General features: G+C 25.8%; 1 protein-coding gene and 1 pseudogene across 2 annotated transcripts; both read left to right on the forward strand.

The window, feature by feature from the left end:
• Positions 1-486: 486 nt before the first annotated feature.
• Positions 487-891, forward strand: LOC112679853 (annotated as a pseudogene).
• Positions 892-9,275: 8,384 nt separating this feature from the next.
• LOC112679842 (dual specificity protein phosphatase CDC14A) lies at positions 9,276-15,123 on the forward strand. 2 transcript variants are annotated; one of them, XM_025549769.1, is made up of 12 exons: positions 9,276-9,535; positions 9,649-9,952; positions 10,021-10,229; positions 10,979-11,062; positions 11,123-11,202; positions 11,283-11,415; positions 11,476-11,563; positions 11,641-11,979; positions 12,037-12,175; positions 13,968-14,202; positions 14,269-14,627; positions 14,727-15,123. In XM_025549769.1, the coding sequence occupies exons 2-12, from the start codon at positions 9,871-9,873 to the stop codon at positions 14,818-14,820; spliced, it is 1,842 nt and encodes a 613-aa protein (XP_025405554.1). In that variant the 5' UTR covers positions 9,276-9,535; positions 9,649-9,870; the 3' UTR covers positions 14,821-15,123. The 2 variants fall into 2 exon arrangements, with proteins under 2 accessions (XP_025405554.1, XP_025405553.1); XM_025549768.1 differs by having other exon boundaries at positions 9,276-9,952.
• The last annotated feature ends 1,835 nt before the right edge of the window (positions 15,124-16,958 follow it).

The raw sequence follows: 16,958 nt of genomic DNA on the forward strand, positions 1-16,958 counted from the left end.
TAGTAAAATTTTATCAGGAATTCTTAATAATTTACTATGCCACAATTATGATTGAACAAAGTTACTAATACTATTTTTTTCTGAACTCGATTCTAAACGATTCATAAATTCAAATATTACAAGAAAAAAATCACAATCCTAATTGACTTCGTACTCGAGTACTTTGAGAATACTTGAATAATATTTTACTCGAGTACTTTGTATAGCCGTCAAGTTATGTAGTGGCGTTATTGGAGGGGACTCGTGTATTTGCTACAGTCTAGAGTTCAGCTATTCCAAATTTAGCATATCATCAAAATATAAGTGCGTATTTTACAAAGCCATTGACATGTTATGTTAAAGATCAGAAAAATGAGACGTGTACTACACGGGTACTTATGTACCAAGTAAAATTCGTTATATTTATGAAATGGTTCGACGTACCCCTACACGTTAATCGGCACTTTGGTAATATGAGTCACCGAGTGACTTATATTGTGTGTTATACATTCAAATTATGGGTTTTTACCATCAACCATAACTAAATTAGAATCACAAGGTGTATCACTAACTGATTCAGTAACAACAGTAATGTTCACAAAAAATAAATTGGACGAAGTAGCGGGTGACGTTGGAATGAAAGTAAATACAACATTTAACCAAGTTTTAGAAAAAAAACTCTGGGTTTGCAATAATATTAAAAATTTTAAAAATTTTGAATGGAGAAAGTTCATCGATGGATGGTTTACCAGAAGACCTAACGGGAAATGATTTAACATTTCATAAATATGCACCAGTAACATCAACAGACGTCGAAAGAAGTTTTTCTCGGTATAAAACCATACTGGCCGACAATCGGCGATCATTCGACGTGGAAAATATTAAAAAAACATTAGTTGTGCAATGCAATAATTTATCAGGTGAGAGAAAAATGTTTTTAAAACTATTTTTGCATTAATATATTTAATATTTATTTTAAGGATAAATCCAAAATTCGAGATTGAAGAAAACCATACTAACAATCGGCGATCATTCGACGTAGAAAATATTTAAAACAAAATTAATTGTGCAATACAATGGTTTTTATATTTCTTTTATATCTAATTTTTTTATTTTACTATAATATAATTCAATTTTTTTTTGTGCATATTATCTTGCATATTTAATGAATTTGAATGCATATTTTCAATTTTTTATGTGCATATTTTTCCAATTTTACCTCCTATAACTTCTCTGCCTTAATAATTACAAATTTTGTACTGTTTTAAGAAACCACATTATCACAAATTGTCACCAAATTGTTAAATTGATAGCGCGGTCGTGTTATAGAACATATTCTATGGTCTTGCTCCAATCCAACTTGATAGGTAACCGTGATACTGGTAACTAATGACGTATAAACCGCTAAATTATAATCAATAAAATCAATAATCAATTATTATTAAACTATTGGAATAATTTTAAAAAAATACGGCAAATGGGGTGGGGGGGGTTAATAAACTCCATGAACCCTCCTCGTGAGTACGCCACTGAATAGCACACAAATTATCCTACTCTAGAAAAAATTGAAATGACGCCACCGAAGAAAAGTGTTGCTGACGTTTGTCTTTTTAATATTCGTTTCACGTCTACTACGGCCATGTGATAAGAATAATATATGTGTTTGATTGTTCTATTGTGCTGGGCAAGCACACGTGCACGTTTCTGGTGGCGCAAGCAGTAAAATGTCACGCCAGAAATCAACTCGCGTGTGTAAACGCGTAGGTGCTAGTGCGTGCAAGTGAAATTATAGCGCGCATGGAAAAATTAAGTAGGATGATGAGTTTTCGCGTGCCATAAACTAATTTCGTTGCAGTTTCTTAACAAATACGCGTACCGTTCGCCATGTTTGAAATGGAAAAGTGCAAAAAAAAATAAAAATTAAAAAAATACGGAACGGAAATTTGACCGTAAAATTCTTGGAGCTATACGAAAATTACCAATGCTTATCAGCCGAAATGTCGATCATTTTAAAATAAAACAACCTAACGGACCGGACACGGAGCCACAACAGTATTACAGAACACAACCGAGGTGCGATTTAACAACGAACGCAATGTAAGGTACCGATGGGTTTTTTCATTGCGTAAACAGTCGCCGGCAATACGCGTACACTATTGACGCCACGAGAGACGCGCATGTACGTTTAGTTTTCACGAGCACGTTTCTTATGGTTCCATCGTGTACGCTAGTAAACATGATTTGCTAGTAACTGTTTACACAATTTCGAATAAAACTATCGCCATTTCTTTGCGTTTATCGTTAGTCATTTTTTTATACTTTCGTAGATCTGTATGTTTGGTATTTGTACATGCTTTAGTCAGTGCGGCGAGCACACCAGCATACTATCGTACACATTACAGTTCCTTTACGGATGGAAAAAGGTCTTTATTGGAATGATTCGAAATTTTGCGTAGTATACAGGTTCAAAAAAAAAAAAAAAAAGAGAAAGAGATAGCAAGAAAGAACAAATTATTGATACAATTTAGAAAAAAAAAGAAAAGGCAGATCCGGGTAGGCAATGGATTGTTAGAAGACAACATTTAGGAGCATTCGATACTCGTTTAAGGGGCCTCTCACCAATTCATTTTTCATTGAAAATAACACATTCCAAATTTAATTGTACTCTTACTTTGTTAACTATATTGTTTGATTTTGTTAGATTATATAATATTAAAAGTAGCACATCAAAATTATTAAGTCCGTGACTTGCATGGGTATGCATAGGGGAACTGATACGGATCGCAGATAGGGTTGTCAATCGTCCAGTTTTCGCTTGGACAGTTTAGATTTTCTGGGTTTTGTCCAGTGTATAGCCTTTCAAGTGGACGTCATTAACTTTTAAATATCCAGGTTTTTCCTAAGTCCCTCGATGTATTTATGCGATAGTGACTAGTAGGTATTAACTTTTAGATAATATAAGTGTACAAGTATATACCTTCTATACATATCGACACCCCTTACGAAGAAGGACGTAACTCAATTTTTTCATTTTTCAGGACAATGTTTATTTGTTTTCGGAGTTAAATTCTTATTCCCATGGTGATTGATTTTAAAAATTTTTTTCTAGTTGCTGGAAATATATTGTTTTTGTTTAATTACCTTTTGTTGTCCTAAGTCTTTGAGTTACGTCTTTTTTTTTGACACTATGAAGACGTAAATTAAGTTATATCTTTTTTCGTGGGAAATGTTTCGTTTTAACGAGAACGTAACTCAAGTTAAGTTTTTCTTCGTGGAAATATATAATTTTCATGAAGACGTAATACAATTTAATAATAAATCGATGATTTTTAGGAAAGAACTATTTTGATGAAGACAAAAAGCCAACTATATCATTATTTAAGGATAAAATTGAATAATATGCAAATATAACTGAGTGTAATAATATAATATAAGCTTTCATTAAGAAATTTAAGTTTTCCTTCTTTATTTATATACCAAGTAATCAATAATTACAAAAACCAATGCCACAATAATATTACCAGTCTCTTCGCTGTAAATATTAACAACAAAAATATTTAAATTATAACACTGCTGTATACCAATATTAATAATAATAATTTTTGTTAGTAATATAATCATATCAATCATTATCATTCTATAATTGTATTATATTTATTGTTGTAGTATTTCTAATTTTAGAATGATCATAATAACAATATTATATTTCATAATTATTACAATTATTTCATAATTATTCATGATATCACATCTTTATAATTCTGAAAATGACCACTTTTTTTTGACTTAGCAATTTTTACACGGAGTTCGACGAAGTATTTTTGTTGGGATATCAGTAGTTTTTTATAACATATTATTATTATTATGTACCGACATGTAATATGATTTTCAGGTTTTTATATTTTTATTTATTTATTTATTATATTATTATATTTGTTTAATTAATGTTATATTCAATTTTTTTTTCCATTTTTATAATATAAGCATTTTTAAATTAATCTTAAAATTAATTTTTCGTTCATTTATTGTTATGTCAGATTGATTGATATTGTTTATTCGAATTTTCTCTAATATGTTTGCATACGAGTATATAGGATCATTTTTTTTGTCTCATATTCTCTGTTAATTCATCATATGTAAACAATTTATCCCACAAATGTATAGTTCCTAACACATTTATATCTATATTTATCACATTTTTTGGCCTGCATAGGAAGAAATGGAGACAACGCATTTACAGGTGGTAATTGGAGTAGACTGTAAACTGTGACTGTGTAAAATGGTTCTGTATACTCGGAATGATAAGACTGCTCTAAGATAAATTTAAGAAAATTATAGTTTAGTTCATTAGTAGCTAGAATACTAGCTGTATATTTAATATTCTTATTTATTATTTATATTACAATTTTTAATGCCTTTTGATAAATAACTACATTTTGTTTTCTGTATGTAAGAACCCACTTCAAAATTCTATCTATATTAGTTTTAGATTTATAAAGTGGCATATTTAATTTACCTATAAGTTTATATTATTAAATTATTTTATCCTAAGTTTAATTTATTTGTCCATTTTTCTATGCTTCCATAAAATGGAAATAGTTTTTTTTTGATTTTTTTACACATTTTTTTTTTTTTTTTTTGTTATGGTGATAGAATTATTTTTTGGACTTTAAACATACATGATAATATCGGTGCTTCGAGTTCAAGACTGCAATAACTCAAATTATGAAACTACTAGTTTTAGAATGAAATAAACGACCTCTAGAGGTGAATAATGCAACTAAAAGTTATTGCGTTATAGAATCGAAATCGTCGTAACTTTGCAAATAATATCACGTATATAACTTAATTCTGAATATTTTTAAGTAATTGCTGTCTTGAACTGAAGCGTCGATATCTCAATAATAGTTTTTTTGAGTTATTGCAGTCTTGAACTTAGGCGACAAAATTTCTTAGGCTGGGATTTAAAAGATTTTTGAATATTAATTAAGTATTTGGAGTAATCAATTTTACTTAAGGTTTTACATTGAGCACGCGTGAAAGAAAATTTTTGGTAATCATCGTGTGAGTGAGATAACTTAATATTGAATGTTGGTATTTTTTGAATTTAATTAAATTTATTAAGTCTTTAGAAAACCGACAGGGAAATTTAGATTTGAAGTATCTTTTTTTAGGAATAAAAATGTTAATAACATATAATAGGAGCGAATAAAATTCATCAATAATGGTTTTAACATCATTACTAATTTTGAAAATTTCAGTCCAGTTTATTGAACCAAGGAAAGATAATATATTATTATATTCACCCTTATATCAGTTATAGGTTTCTCTGAAAAAAGATAGCGGAGAGGGTGAGTATAACTGAGAGTAATTGACATTAATAGGAGGGTGATAATTATCTTCAGGAACTTTAGCATCCTTATTAAACGATCTAAAATGAAAATTAGAATTGGATATTATAAGATCCAGTATTTAACCATAACTATTGAAGATTGTATTAATTTGAAAAAGATTAAGAAATGCTACGTTTTCCAAAAAAATAGCTTCAGGAGAGGATAGGTTTAAGTTAGCATTTAATGATGTTTTATTTAAATTTGGTAAATTAAAATCACCGAAAAATAGAAGATCATCATTTGGGCGAGAAGAAATGAGATTATCTAAGATAGAAAAATATTCAATATACAAAGAAGATGGAGAAGTTGGCGGAAAGTAGATACAACCCACTATTACACTTTTAGTGTTATTAATTTTTACAGAGACAAAGCATGATTCTAATGATTTTACATCAATATCAATTAGTGAGGAAATATATTTTTTATCAACTGCTATTAAGACACCTCCTCCTCTGGTCGACGAGCTAGATAAAAAAAAATCTATCACATCTATAAATTTCATAATTTATGAGACCGAGTTCAAGTGAACTAACATTATTATGCAACCAGGTTTCGGTAAAAGCTAAAATATTAAAAATTAAAAATATGTTTTAAGTTTTATACAATTATAGGATTACATTTCAAAAATATATTAAAAAAACATTTATTTTCTTTATATTTTAATAATTTATTTGTGTGAAATAGTGAATGTAAATTTAGTATACCATTAACAATAAATAATTAATTATTGATTTGATTGAGGGGGCTTTGACAGTTTTACATTAAATTTAAGGGGCCTTATATCAAAAAAGGTTGAGAACCACTGCCCTAAAGAACCAATAAATATGGTGTTAAAATATGCATTTAAAAAAATTATATTTATAATAACTAATTAAATAAAAAATTAAATTAGTAATAAATAATAATATTTTTAGATATAATAGATATATCATATCTACGATGATCTGAGATAGTTATTTTCTTTTTTCAGATTTGTTTTCAAATTATATTGAGTTTTTGTCTAAAACAAAAAATTTAAAATTATTTTAAAAATAAATTAAATTAATACATTTTTTCTATTTTAATATAGAACTAATTATCTTGAGTATTAAATTGGACTAAAAGATATTTTCTTAAATTGGGACATTTGAATGACTGCATGTTATCAGCGAAAATATTTTTATAATTGGAAAAGGAACATACCACGTCTACGGAAATTATTGGTGCGAAATTAAAAAATTGTAGGTTACTACTACTATCATTTTGTCCATTTAAAATGTTCGATATTTTTATAATTGATCAAATACAACATTTTTCTCCGAAACTTTTCTAATTTTGTCATCAATTGCTTTAGCTTGTGCAGATCCTTCAATTTTTGCAGAATGTATATGTTCTTTTGTAATTTAAATTTTTTTTTTTGAATTTAGTTAGTGATAGATGAAAAAATAAATTCATATTTTTTTTTTAAATTAAAAAACTTACTCCTTCATATAAATAATTGTCAAATATGCACTTATAAATGAATAATGGTCAAATATGCAAATATGCAATTATAAATTTTAAATATAAACTTGTATTGTTATGATACAAATTTCTATATTACATAGCTATGTTTTTGATATTTATTTAAAAACATGCTAACTCCTAGAATTCCCGAGCCCTACTAACAACAGAAGTTATTTAGAAATAACTTGTCATTATATAAATTAAACTAATTATAACTGATATTCATACGTATAAGCTTGTAAACGGATAAAAAGGAACTATACATACTGCAAATATTTCAAAGGTAATAATTCAAACAATGCATGAGTATAAAATAAATTGTGAAAAGGTTTTATATGTTGTAATAGACGACACTTCAAATTTTGGTAAAGTATTTCCCATATTTTCTAGCCAATATATTGATTCCATTGATAATTCTAATAATACTAAAAATGTTAATGACTGATCTAAATTATTTAATTATTATAAGTGACTCCGATAATGAAAACAAAATTATAAATAATTCAGGCACAGCAAACGATTTTAACATTCCCTGTTTAAAAATAATTGATTTTTCTTCATTGAATTTTGACCCTAATTCTATTTATTTGCCAAGGTATATTACATGTGCTGCTCACTCTTTAAATTTAACACTTCAACTGACATATTAAATATAGAACAAGATACCTACAATAAAATATCAAAAGCAGTATTTAAAAAATTATTTTCTTTTTGAAACTTCAGAAGCACTATTGTATCGGATAAAGTAACAGACTTGTGTAACTATACATTTCCTGTGCCATTTATTACCAGATGGAGTTCTATGTACAATGCTATTTAAAAGGTAGTCTCTTACAAAGATAGTTTGGTTTTAATTTTTGAAGATTTAAAATTAAGCAAAATAAAACAAAATGAATGGATATTCTTAAATGAGTACTATAAAGTAATGGGTCTACTATATATTAGGCAATATTATTAGACAAGTTTATGAGTGAAAAGTTATGTTTTTTTGTGGCTATGTGGCTCTTTCTATATTGGCATTAAGACTTCTTATGATAAAAATGAATAACATAATATATTATAAGACTTTAAGTATGAAAATAATTAATAGTATTGAAAAAATATTTGATTACATAATTGATTTGAAAAATATGAAAGGTAAGAAATACATTTTATCTGCAAGTAGTAATTTTCAATTCAAACTGATATAGATACTTAAAAGATATAAATCTTACTGTAAATAAATATTTATAGGAGAATATATTTCAATAAGTTTTTCTTTAGTCGATATTCTCAATACAGATGTAAATTTGGACAGTTATAGCAGCTATGAAGATTTTTTTTCAAATTTTATCTGAAGATCCTAGTATTCTCAGTAGTCCAAGTTACTCATATTCCAATTTAGAACTAAGTGTAAATAACTAAAGAAACAAAAGTTTTGTTAATTAATTAAGTCAAGTTTCATCATATTTAAATATTAATAATAAAGATTTAACTGTTTTTGATTCATATTCAATAATAAAACAAATTTTTATCAAACATAACACGACTTTACCATCTTCTACATCCGTTGAGCGCTTATTTAATAGTGGGTCTCAAATAATAACACCAACAGGAAATCGTCTATGAGATAAAAATTTTAAAATGCTTCTTTGTTGTAGGTGTATTCAGCTTAACCAATAAAATTATCATAAATATTGCTTTGATTAGTGTTCTTATTTTAAAGTTAAGAAGTGACTAAGTGTAAAGTATAATGTACTTATTAATTATTTAAATACTATTAATTTATATTATGCATGTAAAATTTTTAATTATAATAATATATTTTAATACAGTAAGGTGAAAAAGGAACTGTGAAAAAATGTGAAATCGCCAATGAATTCAATATTCTACCAAATACATTAATTATAATCAATTATTAAACAGAAAGATAACATTTTGAAACTCAACTGTGGAAATATGAATAAAATGAGGATGACTTCTTAGTTGGACATCAATAAATGTTCATTAAAAGGGTTGAATCGGTGCTGAGATAAAAAATATACCATGTATATACATAGATTTTTTTAAAAAAATGTAAATATTTAATATTATAGTTTTTTGATATGTATCTAGTCTTAGTATTTTAAGTATTCAAATTATGGATTTTTAGTATTCAAAAGATTCATTAATTTTTTCAATTTTTTAAAAATGTTTAATAAAATTCCATATTTCAAACTTTTTCCTGTTCCCTTTGAGATTTAACGTAATGATAATTTGCTGAACTTACTCAAGCCTTATTGGCTTGTCTCTCCGTTTTCGTATATTTAAAAATTATAATAACAATAATATTAATATTACATATTATAAACGCATTATCTGATACACTCAGATAACGCATACCTAATCATCGGTTGTTATCAAACATTCTTTTCAGCTGATACAGTACTCTATGAGCTGATATTACAATATTATTTGTATATAAAAACCTCGCTACCTGCCAATGAATACCGACAACGACAATAATAATATCGTATAAATGTATTATAACCTAACCAAACGTTTTTTTTATAAAATTGTCAGACAACATCAAAATCAATTTTATAACGTTCGTTTTCTACTGTTTACGGATCGTTCATTGAATATCGATTTTTCCGATGTACAGAACATGATATTATTTTATTCGTTATTTATTTTTTATTACCATACGCCTACAATAGGTACTTTGTAGTATTTATTACTTTAAAAACGTAAATGTATACATGTACTTGTATACGCTTCATGTTGTCCGTTAATTACTTTATTCTAATACATTCCGTTTTTTTCCCCTCAGAAAAAGCAAATTAAATTAATCCGGTAGCTGCACCTACTTTACCATATGAGTAGGTGGACATATGAACTGTGCGTTGTATTGGTGTAGGTGTTTATAGAAATTCATCACCTATGCGTGGGATTTTAAAGTATTTGTAGTAGGAAGGACATTAAACATCACACATCTTCAATTTTTTTGTTAGTCGCGTGATATTATAGTTTTTCGTAAAACAAAAAGAAAAACATGTCTGCAGAATTTAACAAATTTATGGCTAGCAACCATGCCAACAAATTGGTAGTCACTGAATTGTCCGAGTTCATCAAAGGTAAGTTTATAAAATCTGTCTATATGTATTCAAGCACTTATAATAGTTTACTATTAATTGATTTGCAGATCAGCTATATTTCATGGTATTGTCTAATAATAAGGATTCACAAATGCTTCAGTCGTTCAAGGAATGGAAAACATCTTTGAGCGATAAAAATGTATACTATTTAAACGTGGACGACAGTCTAGTATATGATAGTTTTTTCAACGATTTTGGTCCAATGAATTTAGCTATGATATATCGCTATATTTCTATGCTACGAGAAATATTTAAAGTAAGTAAAACTTTTGTGAACCTTTTTACTTTGGTTTGTTTTTTAATAATTATCAATAAATGTTGATATTGTATCTATATCAAATATCTGTTGGAAATCAGTATATTTTTTAGTTTTTTTTTATATTTTTTTACTTAATGTCCTCATTATTCATTTGATCAGTTTTATTTCTGTAGATTTTTATATATTTCTTTATTTATATTAAGAAAATGTTTACTTAAACGTAAAAATCATAAATATTTTTTTAATTTAGAAATAGGTATATTGTATTATAATAGATTTAAATCAAAAACTTTATAATTGAAATATCAGAAATTGCAATATTAATTAATATGATATAATAAATAAACTTAGTAAACAGTTTTATTTTTTATCAGCATTTTTATGTTATATTAATTTATTATTTCACTTAATTTATTCCTTGAAATGTTTTAATCAAATATAATTATCAACCAAAATTTTAAAACCAATTTTAAATACTATTAAAAAATATGTATATATGATATGTATAAACATACCAATACAATATTGTTTTAAACTTATTTTTTTCAACATCTTGTAGGTTGTGTATAGTATATGTATTTTAAATAAAAAATTACTATTTTTTGTAAAATACTGTTATTATAGATATACATTAAATTGTTTAATTTACATAAAAATTAAATATTAGAAATATTGTATAACATTATTGTATTTAGTTTTGTCCTATATGTATAATTAAATCTCAAATGTATTTGATTATTTTTTAGATGCATAAAAAAGTGGTTCACTGCACTCATAAAGGTGATCAAAAGAAATTGTCTAATTCTGCATTTATTATTTGTTCATATATGGTTAGTTAATAAAAAAATACTTACAAAGTTTAGATATTTTAATTAATATTTATTTCTTAGATTATTGAAAAAAATTGGACAGCGCATCAAACATATAAAATTTTATCACAGGAATATAAGCATCAGTATTTACCATTCAGGTAAATATTAATGAATTAAATAATATTTACACATAACATTTAATATTATAATTATAAATATTATTAATATCTAACAATAGGGATGCATCTTGCTTGCCACAGTCAGAATATTCAGTTACTGTTGAAGAGTGTGTTAATGCTTTATATAAAGCTAAATGGTATAGATTTTTTGACTTTGATGATTTTGATGTAGAAGAATATGAAAAATATGAGGTATCTAAGTTTTATAAAACAACAATTTTTTTCTGATTAATATTTTTCAACTTTTTATAGACTGTAAAATATGGTGATATCAATTGGATTGTACCTAATACCTTGTTGGCATTTTCATCACCGCATACTCGAGATTATATTGATAAATGTAATGATATTTTATATTTGTATTAAATTTAACCTTGTACCAATAACACTTAATAATTTTTATTATTTGATTATTAGCCGGCTATCAGATACATTCTCCAGCTTACTATTATCAATACTTTAAAGAAAACAATGTCAAGCACGTAGTAAGATTAAACAGTAAAAAAACGTATGATGCTAAACGCACTTTTGTAGCAATTGCCAATATACAGCACACAGATATGGTTTTTACTGATGGTACTCCACCAACAGATTCTATACTTGATTGTTTTTTGTGTCTATGTGAGCAATACATAAATGAAAATTCCAATGTTGTATCCATGAACAATGAAATTAAAGATTCAAATACAATCACAACAAATACAAATATTAATAGTAAAGTAAATGTTGCTGGAGCTGTGGCAGTTCATTGTAAAGGTTAAATTAATTCATAATTTATAACACTGTAAATTTTAATTTTTTTTTATCTTTTAGCGGGTTTGGGTAGAACTGGTTGTTTAATTGCTTCATACATTGTAAAGCATTGGTCATTTACTGCTATTGAAGCTATAGCATGGATCCGTATATGTCGACCTGGATCAGTGATTGGTGTACAACAGCAGTGGCTTACTGAGTAAACATTTTATTTAGTAATTTAAATTTGGTTTAAATTTAATGGAAACCTATTTTTAATCTATTTGTATTTATTTTTTATGCATGGATGATACTTTAAGTGTATTATATCTGTGTTATATGCCTCAAGTGAAATCATTTTTTACAATATACAGTATCAAAACTCAGAAAAATAGTATTTAAGCAGCAATTTAAGAAGGAATTTTAAACCATTGTGATAATCTATATGATGTAGTATTTTATTTTTATAGGAAATATTTTAAATTATATTCTTTTTGGATTTTTAATTGATATATTATTATACTGTGTTCATCAATTTAGAGAACATTGAATTTCTTGGTCGGGTTGTATTGGAATAAATCAAATTTTTTACAAGCTAGCGTTATATATATACACATTTATAGAAACATTTCAAAACTGTTATCCTTCCGGTATGCGCATGAACAATAAAATATGTGTTTTTGTAAATAGCAACACCTATTTTAACATTATACTCGGAAAGGCCTATATTTTTAATGTTATTTTGATGTAGGTATCAACTAAAAAAAAAAAAAAAAGTTTTTAAAAATATTCAAAAAGAAACCCATAATAAATAATTATTAGTAGTTTCATGCATTTTAATGAATCACAAAAATATCTTATTTTTTTAAATTGAAATGGCTCTTATTCAATCAATTTTGAATTTAGAACCACGGTTAATGCATCAAAATAGTTGCTATTTTAGAAAAACATATTGTACTCCTCATCTGCATACCAAAATGATAAAAGTGTTGAAAAGTGTCTATAAATGTATATTTACATATCACTAGCTTGTAAAAAAAATATTATTCATCCTAATGCAATCCGACCGAAAATTTTAGTGTTCCCTAAATAAGTGAACACATAGTATATGTTATTATGTAATTGTATAGTTATTAAGTGTTAAATTAGCTTTACATTAAAGTAAAATTTGGTCTCAAATATTAGATTTATTTATAAATATTTTGGCTTTATGATATTTGGCTTTAACATATACAAATTTACACAGATACATTAATAAACAAACATAGAGTAGGAGCAGCAATCATATGTGGTGACACCGTAATTCAGTTTAAACTTTCTGATAAACATTCCATATATACAGCAGAAACCCTATACTAGAAGCAATCAACTATATTATCAAATGCACTGAAGATAACAGTTTTGTTAAATTTAGCGTCTCATTAAGCATACTGACAAATTTTAAAAACATAGTTAACCTATCCGACTAGCAAGAAAAAAACAAAACTTCAGTGGCACTGCTAGGTCTGTAGGCAAGCATATATAATTTATGTGGATACCCGATCATAGTAACATAGCCTGTAACATTAAAACAGATATGGTCACAACATTTTCACACAGCTCTCCCAAAGCCCTAATCTTACCAGGATTATCTTATTCCAACATAAAAATGTATAAATAAAATCATACAACCTTTTTTGTGGTAATAAGATTAGTCATTGTCAAGATGGACTACAAATTTAAATTAAATTAAAATGTCAATACTGCCTTGGCCACCCCTGACAGGTAGTTCTAGAAAATAAGAAAGAATTATAAAACGTCTCAGTCAAATCTCAATCACCCATTATCTTATTTTATCTAATGTAAAGATAGGAACCACCTAAATGTTCCATATATGTAATAATTTAAGTCACTGTTAGACACACAATAGCCACAAATTATGTCACGGTTTTTATTTGTATTATAAAAAAAAATAATAATACTTTTTGTTAAATATGTAATTTAATAAATACATTTTTTTTTTTTTTTTAAAGAAAGGAAGAATATTTAAAAATGGCTGGTAAGCAATGGAGAGAACTCAGAAATATTGAAGTTGACAAGTGTAAACAATTTACGAATGGAGTATACAGTATTCAGCGACATACTTGTAATGTTAATATGTATAATTATATTGAACCTCCTCCCCATTCATCTCTAAGTAATAAAGTACTACAACTGGGTTGTAGTAAAAGTGGAAATAGTGATGTAGAACATGTTCAATCTGAAAAGGTATACCGTTAACTGTTATAAATTAGCTATTATAATATTTTATTAACTATATTGATTTGCTAATAGAAATTGCAAAACCGACTTTCATCTGTTCTCAAAAAGAAATTAAAAACAAAAAATCATACACAGAGTGATTTTCAAGTACCAAATCTTAGATCAAAAAGATCTACCGTAAAAAATGAGGATTCCAAATTAAAAAGTACTTTTTCAACCATAAGAAATATCCGTCGGGCTGCAAACTTATCTGTTGAAATAAATAAGAACAGTTTGGTGAAAAAAAATAATGCAATCCCTTCTTCAATAACAATTACAAGGAGTAACTCAAAAGCAACGGCAAATGGAAAGAAAAATACTAAAGTTGTAACCCTTAATAAAACTAGTATTAGATCAACAAGATCATCAACACCAACAAAAATAATAGCTAAGTGAGTGTTCCTATAGTTTTAGTATACATTTATTTCTAAAAGACATTATGCTTTAGGATTATTTTTATTGTACATTTATAATATTTTTTATTTTGATAGAATAAAGGATGAATCAAAACCTTCATATGCATTAGCTACAGTAGCATCAACAGCACGTGTAACACGACGTCTATGCAATCAGAATGCAATATAATAAAATATTCAAAATATTTATCAAAATGACACCACAAATGCAGATGAAATATAATCTTTATGGTTAGAAACTTCTCAAATAGAAAAACAATTGTTAGTATAACCAAATGACCCATTTGGTTTTTAGAGATTTTAGTTTAAATTATGTTTATTAGTTTTGTTATTGTAGAATGTTGTGCTATGGTTATTGCTTCTATGGAAGCATGTATAAATATATTTTGTAAATTATAATTGTATCCCAGCACAGTCTTAATAAAGATTTAACCTAACCTAAATTTTAAAGTATAGAATACCTAAATTATTTTGAAATCTATTTTTTTTTTTTTTATGTATATAAAACTATTGTTAAAAATTTTATTACATACATATTAATTTAAAGAATCATTATTTTAAAATAATTGTATTATGTACGGACAACAATAGTTATTAATTATTAAACTTTTATAGAGATATAACTGTTATTTTTTTATGGTTACATGACATTTAGGAAAATCATAGTACCTATGTAACATTATTTTTATTTAATTATTTATACAAACGTAGAATTGCGGTACCAAATGGAAATCTTACATGTGTGAAAGTAGGATTTATAAAATATTCTGTTGCATGCAGAGTTACAATATTTCTGCATTTATATTTATTAGATAAAGTTAAATTAAGTATAGTTATTATAATTATGAATAATGTACAGTTTTTAAATATTTAATTTTATTAAAATGACATAGACTTAGTTGATTTTTTTATTTTATTGGATATTGTTCATGAAAATGTTTATATTTTTTTACTTTAATAAATACTTTTCTTGTATAGTGAAATTGCTTTTTAAATAGGTAAGTTAATTTGAAGTTATGTAAGTGTTAAGAAAATCAAATATTTTTTACATAGCATCTTAGCCTTAAATTAGTTTTAAAAGTAGTGAATAGTTACTGTATGATCAGAAACACTTTATGAATTAGTTATTAATTTAAACTAACTATTAAATTAGACTTAATAGTATAATAAGGTATCTATTTTACTATTACTTATATTGAATATAGATTATATACTATATACTATAATTGTCATTTAAATAAGTTATTTTATTTTACTGGGTATATTTAGGAAATAAGGTTTGGTTTAGTATTGTTATATTTAATTCTGAGTGTCATGATAAATATAAATCTAATAGTTATTTACTCTGTAGATTCTATAGTATCTCATATCATTATAATACAAGTATTGTAATTGCTATATTATCAAATATTGATATTTAAATATAATATACTCGTTGTGTTATTTAGAATACTATTATTTATTGTATAGTATTCCTTAAAAAGCTAAGAACTGTCCAAATTAATTTTAACATACTTATTGAAATTATCATTTTGTTAACAATCAATGTATATAATTTTTATATTTATGTATGCACTGGGTTTGACGGAGACATTAGATTGCGATTAATTAATAAATAATTATATTATTCTACTTATTGAATATCAATATACCTACTTATAATATTAATCATAAGTTTATTAATATATTTTTGAATTAAACTGATAACATTATATTTCTTGGTTTTGAAAAAACATTAATCATTTTACTTTAAATAAATAATAATTTATTTTATTTACTAACCATTATTCAGAAATTCGCTTTCATTTTTAACAATAATTAATAATTTTTCCATTTACAGACAATAAACAATATAATTAACGGTATGCTTTAATGTATTGATATAATTACTTTATTTTTATTTTGTATATTTTTTTGTGAGGCTTGTAAATTCCAGTCTTAATTTATACTAATTAACTATGTATTATAATATAAAGGTTTTCAGAACGTAATTTGTCATTAAAATGTATATTCAGGCACAATATAATGAAATGATCAATCTGTTGATGGCTGGTCAGCTTTGATTAAACCATTCCAGTCATGAGTTCTCAAATTAATGATTTAATAAAGAATTTTGTAGCATTGCATGACTCTTCATGTAAAAAGCAATTTAAATTTCTAATAAATGACTGAACAAAAAAATAAATTATAAATTTAATTATAACAATACTTTGATATTATTTAAATCTATTATTGAAAAAGTTACTATGATCGGTTACAGAAATAAACTTGTTTATTATAAAAAAAGTTATGATAGATATTCCTTAA

The sequence above is a fragment of the Sipha flava genome, unplaced genomic scaffold, assembly GCF_003268045.1.
Source record: "Sipha flava isolate LNK unplaced genomic scaffold, YSA_version1 169_pilon_pilon, whole genome shotgun sequence".
Classification (NCBI taxonomy): Eukaryota; Metazoa; Arthropoda; class Insecta; order Hemiptera; family Aphididae; genus Sipha; species Sipha flava.

Coding starts and splice junctions, on each gene's coding strand:
- LOC112679842 (XM_025549768.1), top strand. CDS start 9,871: ATGTCTGCAGAATTTAACAAATTTATGGCTAGCAACCATGCCAACAAA. Junction 9,953..10,020: donor ATTGTCCGAGTTCATCAAAG/GTAAGTTTATAA, acceptor ATTGATTTGCAG/ATCAGCTATATTTCATGGTA. Junction 10,230..10,978: donor TGCTACGAGAAATATTTAAA/GTAAGTAAAACT, acceptor ATTATTTTTTAG/ATGCATAAAAAAGTGGTTCA.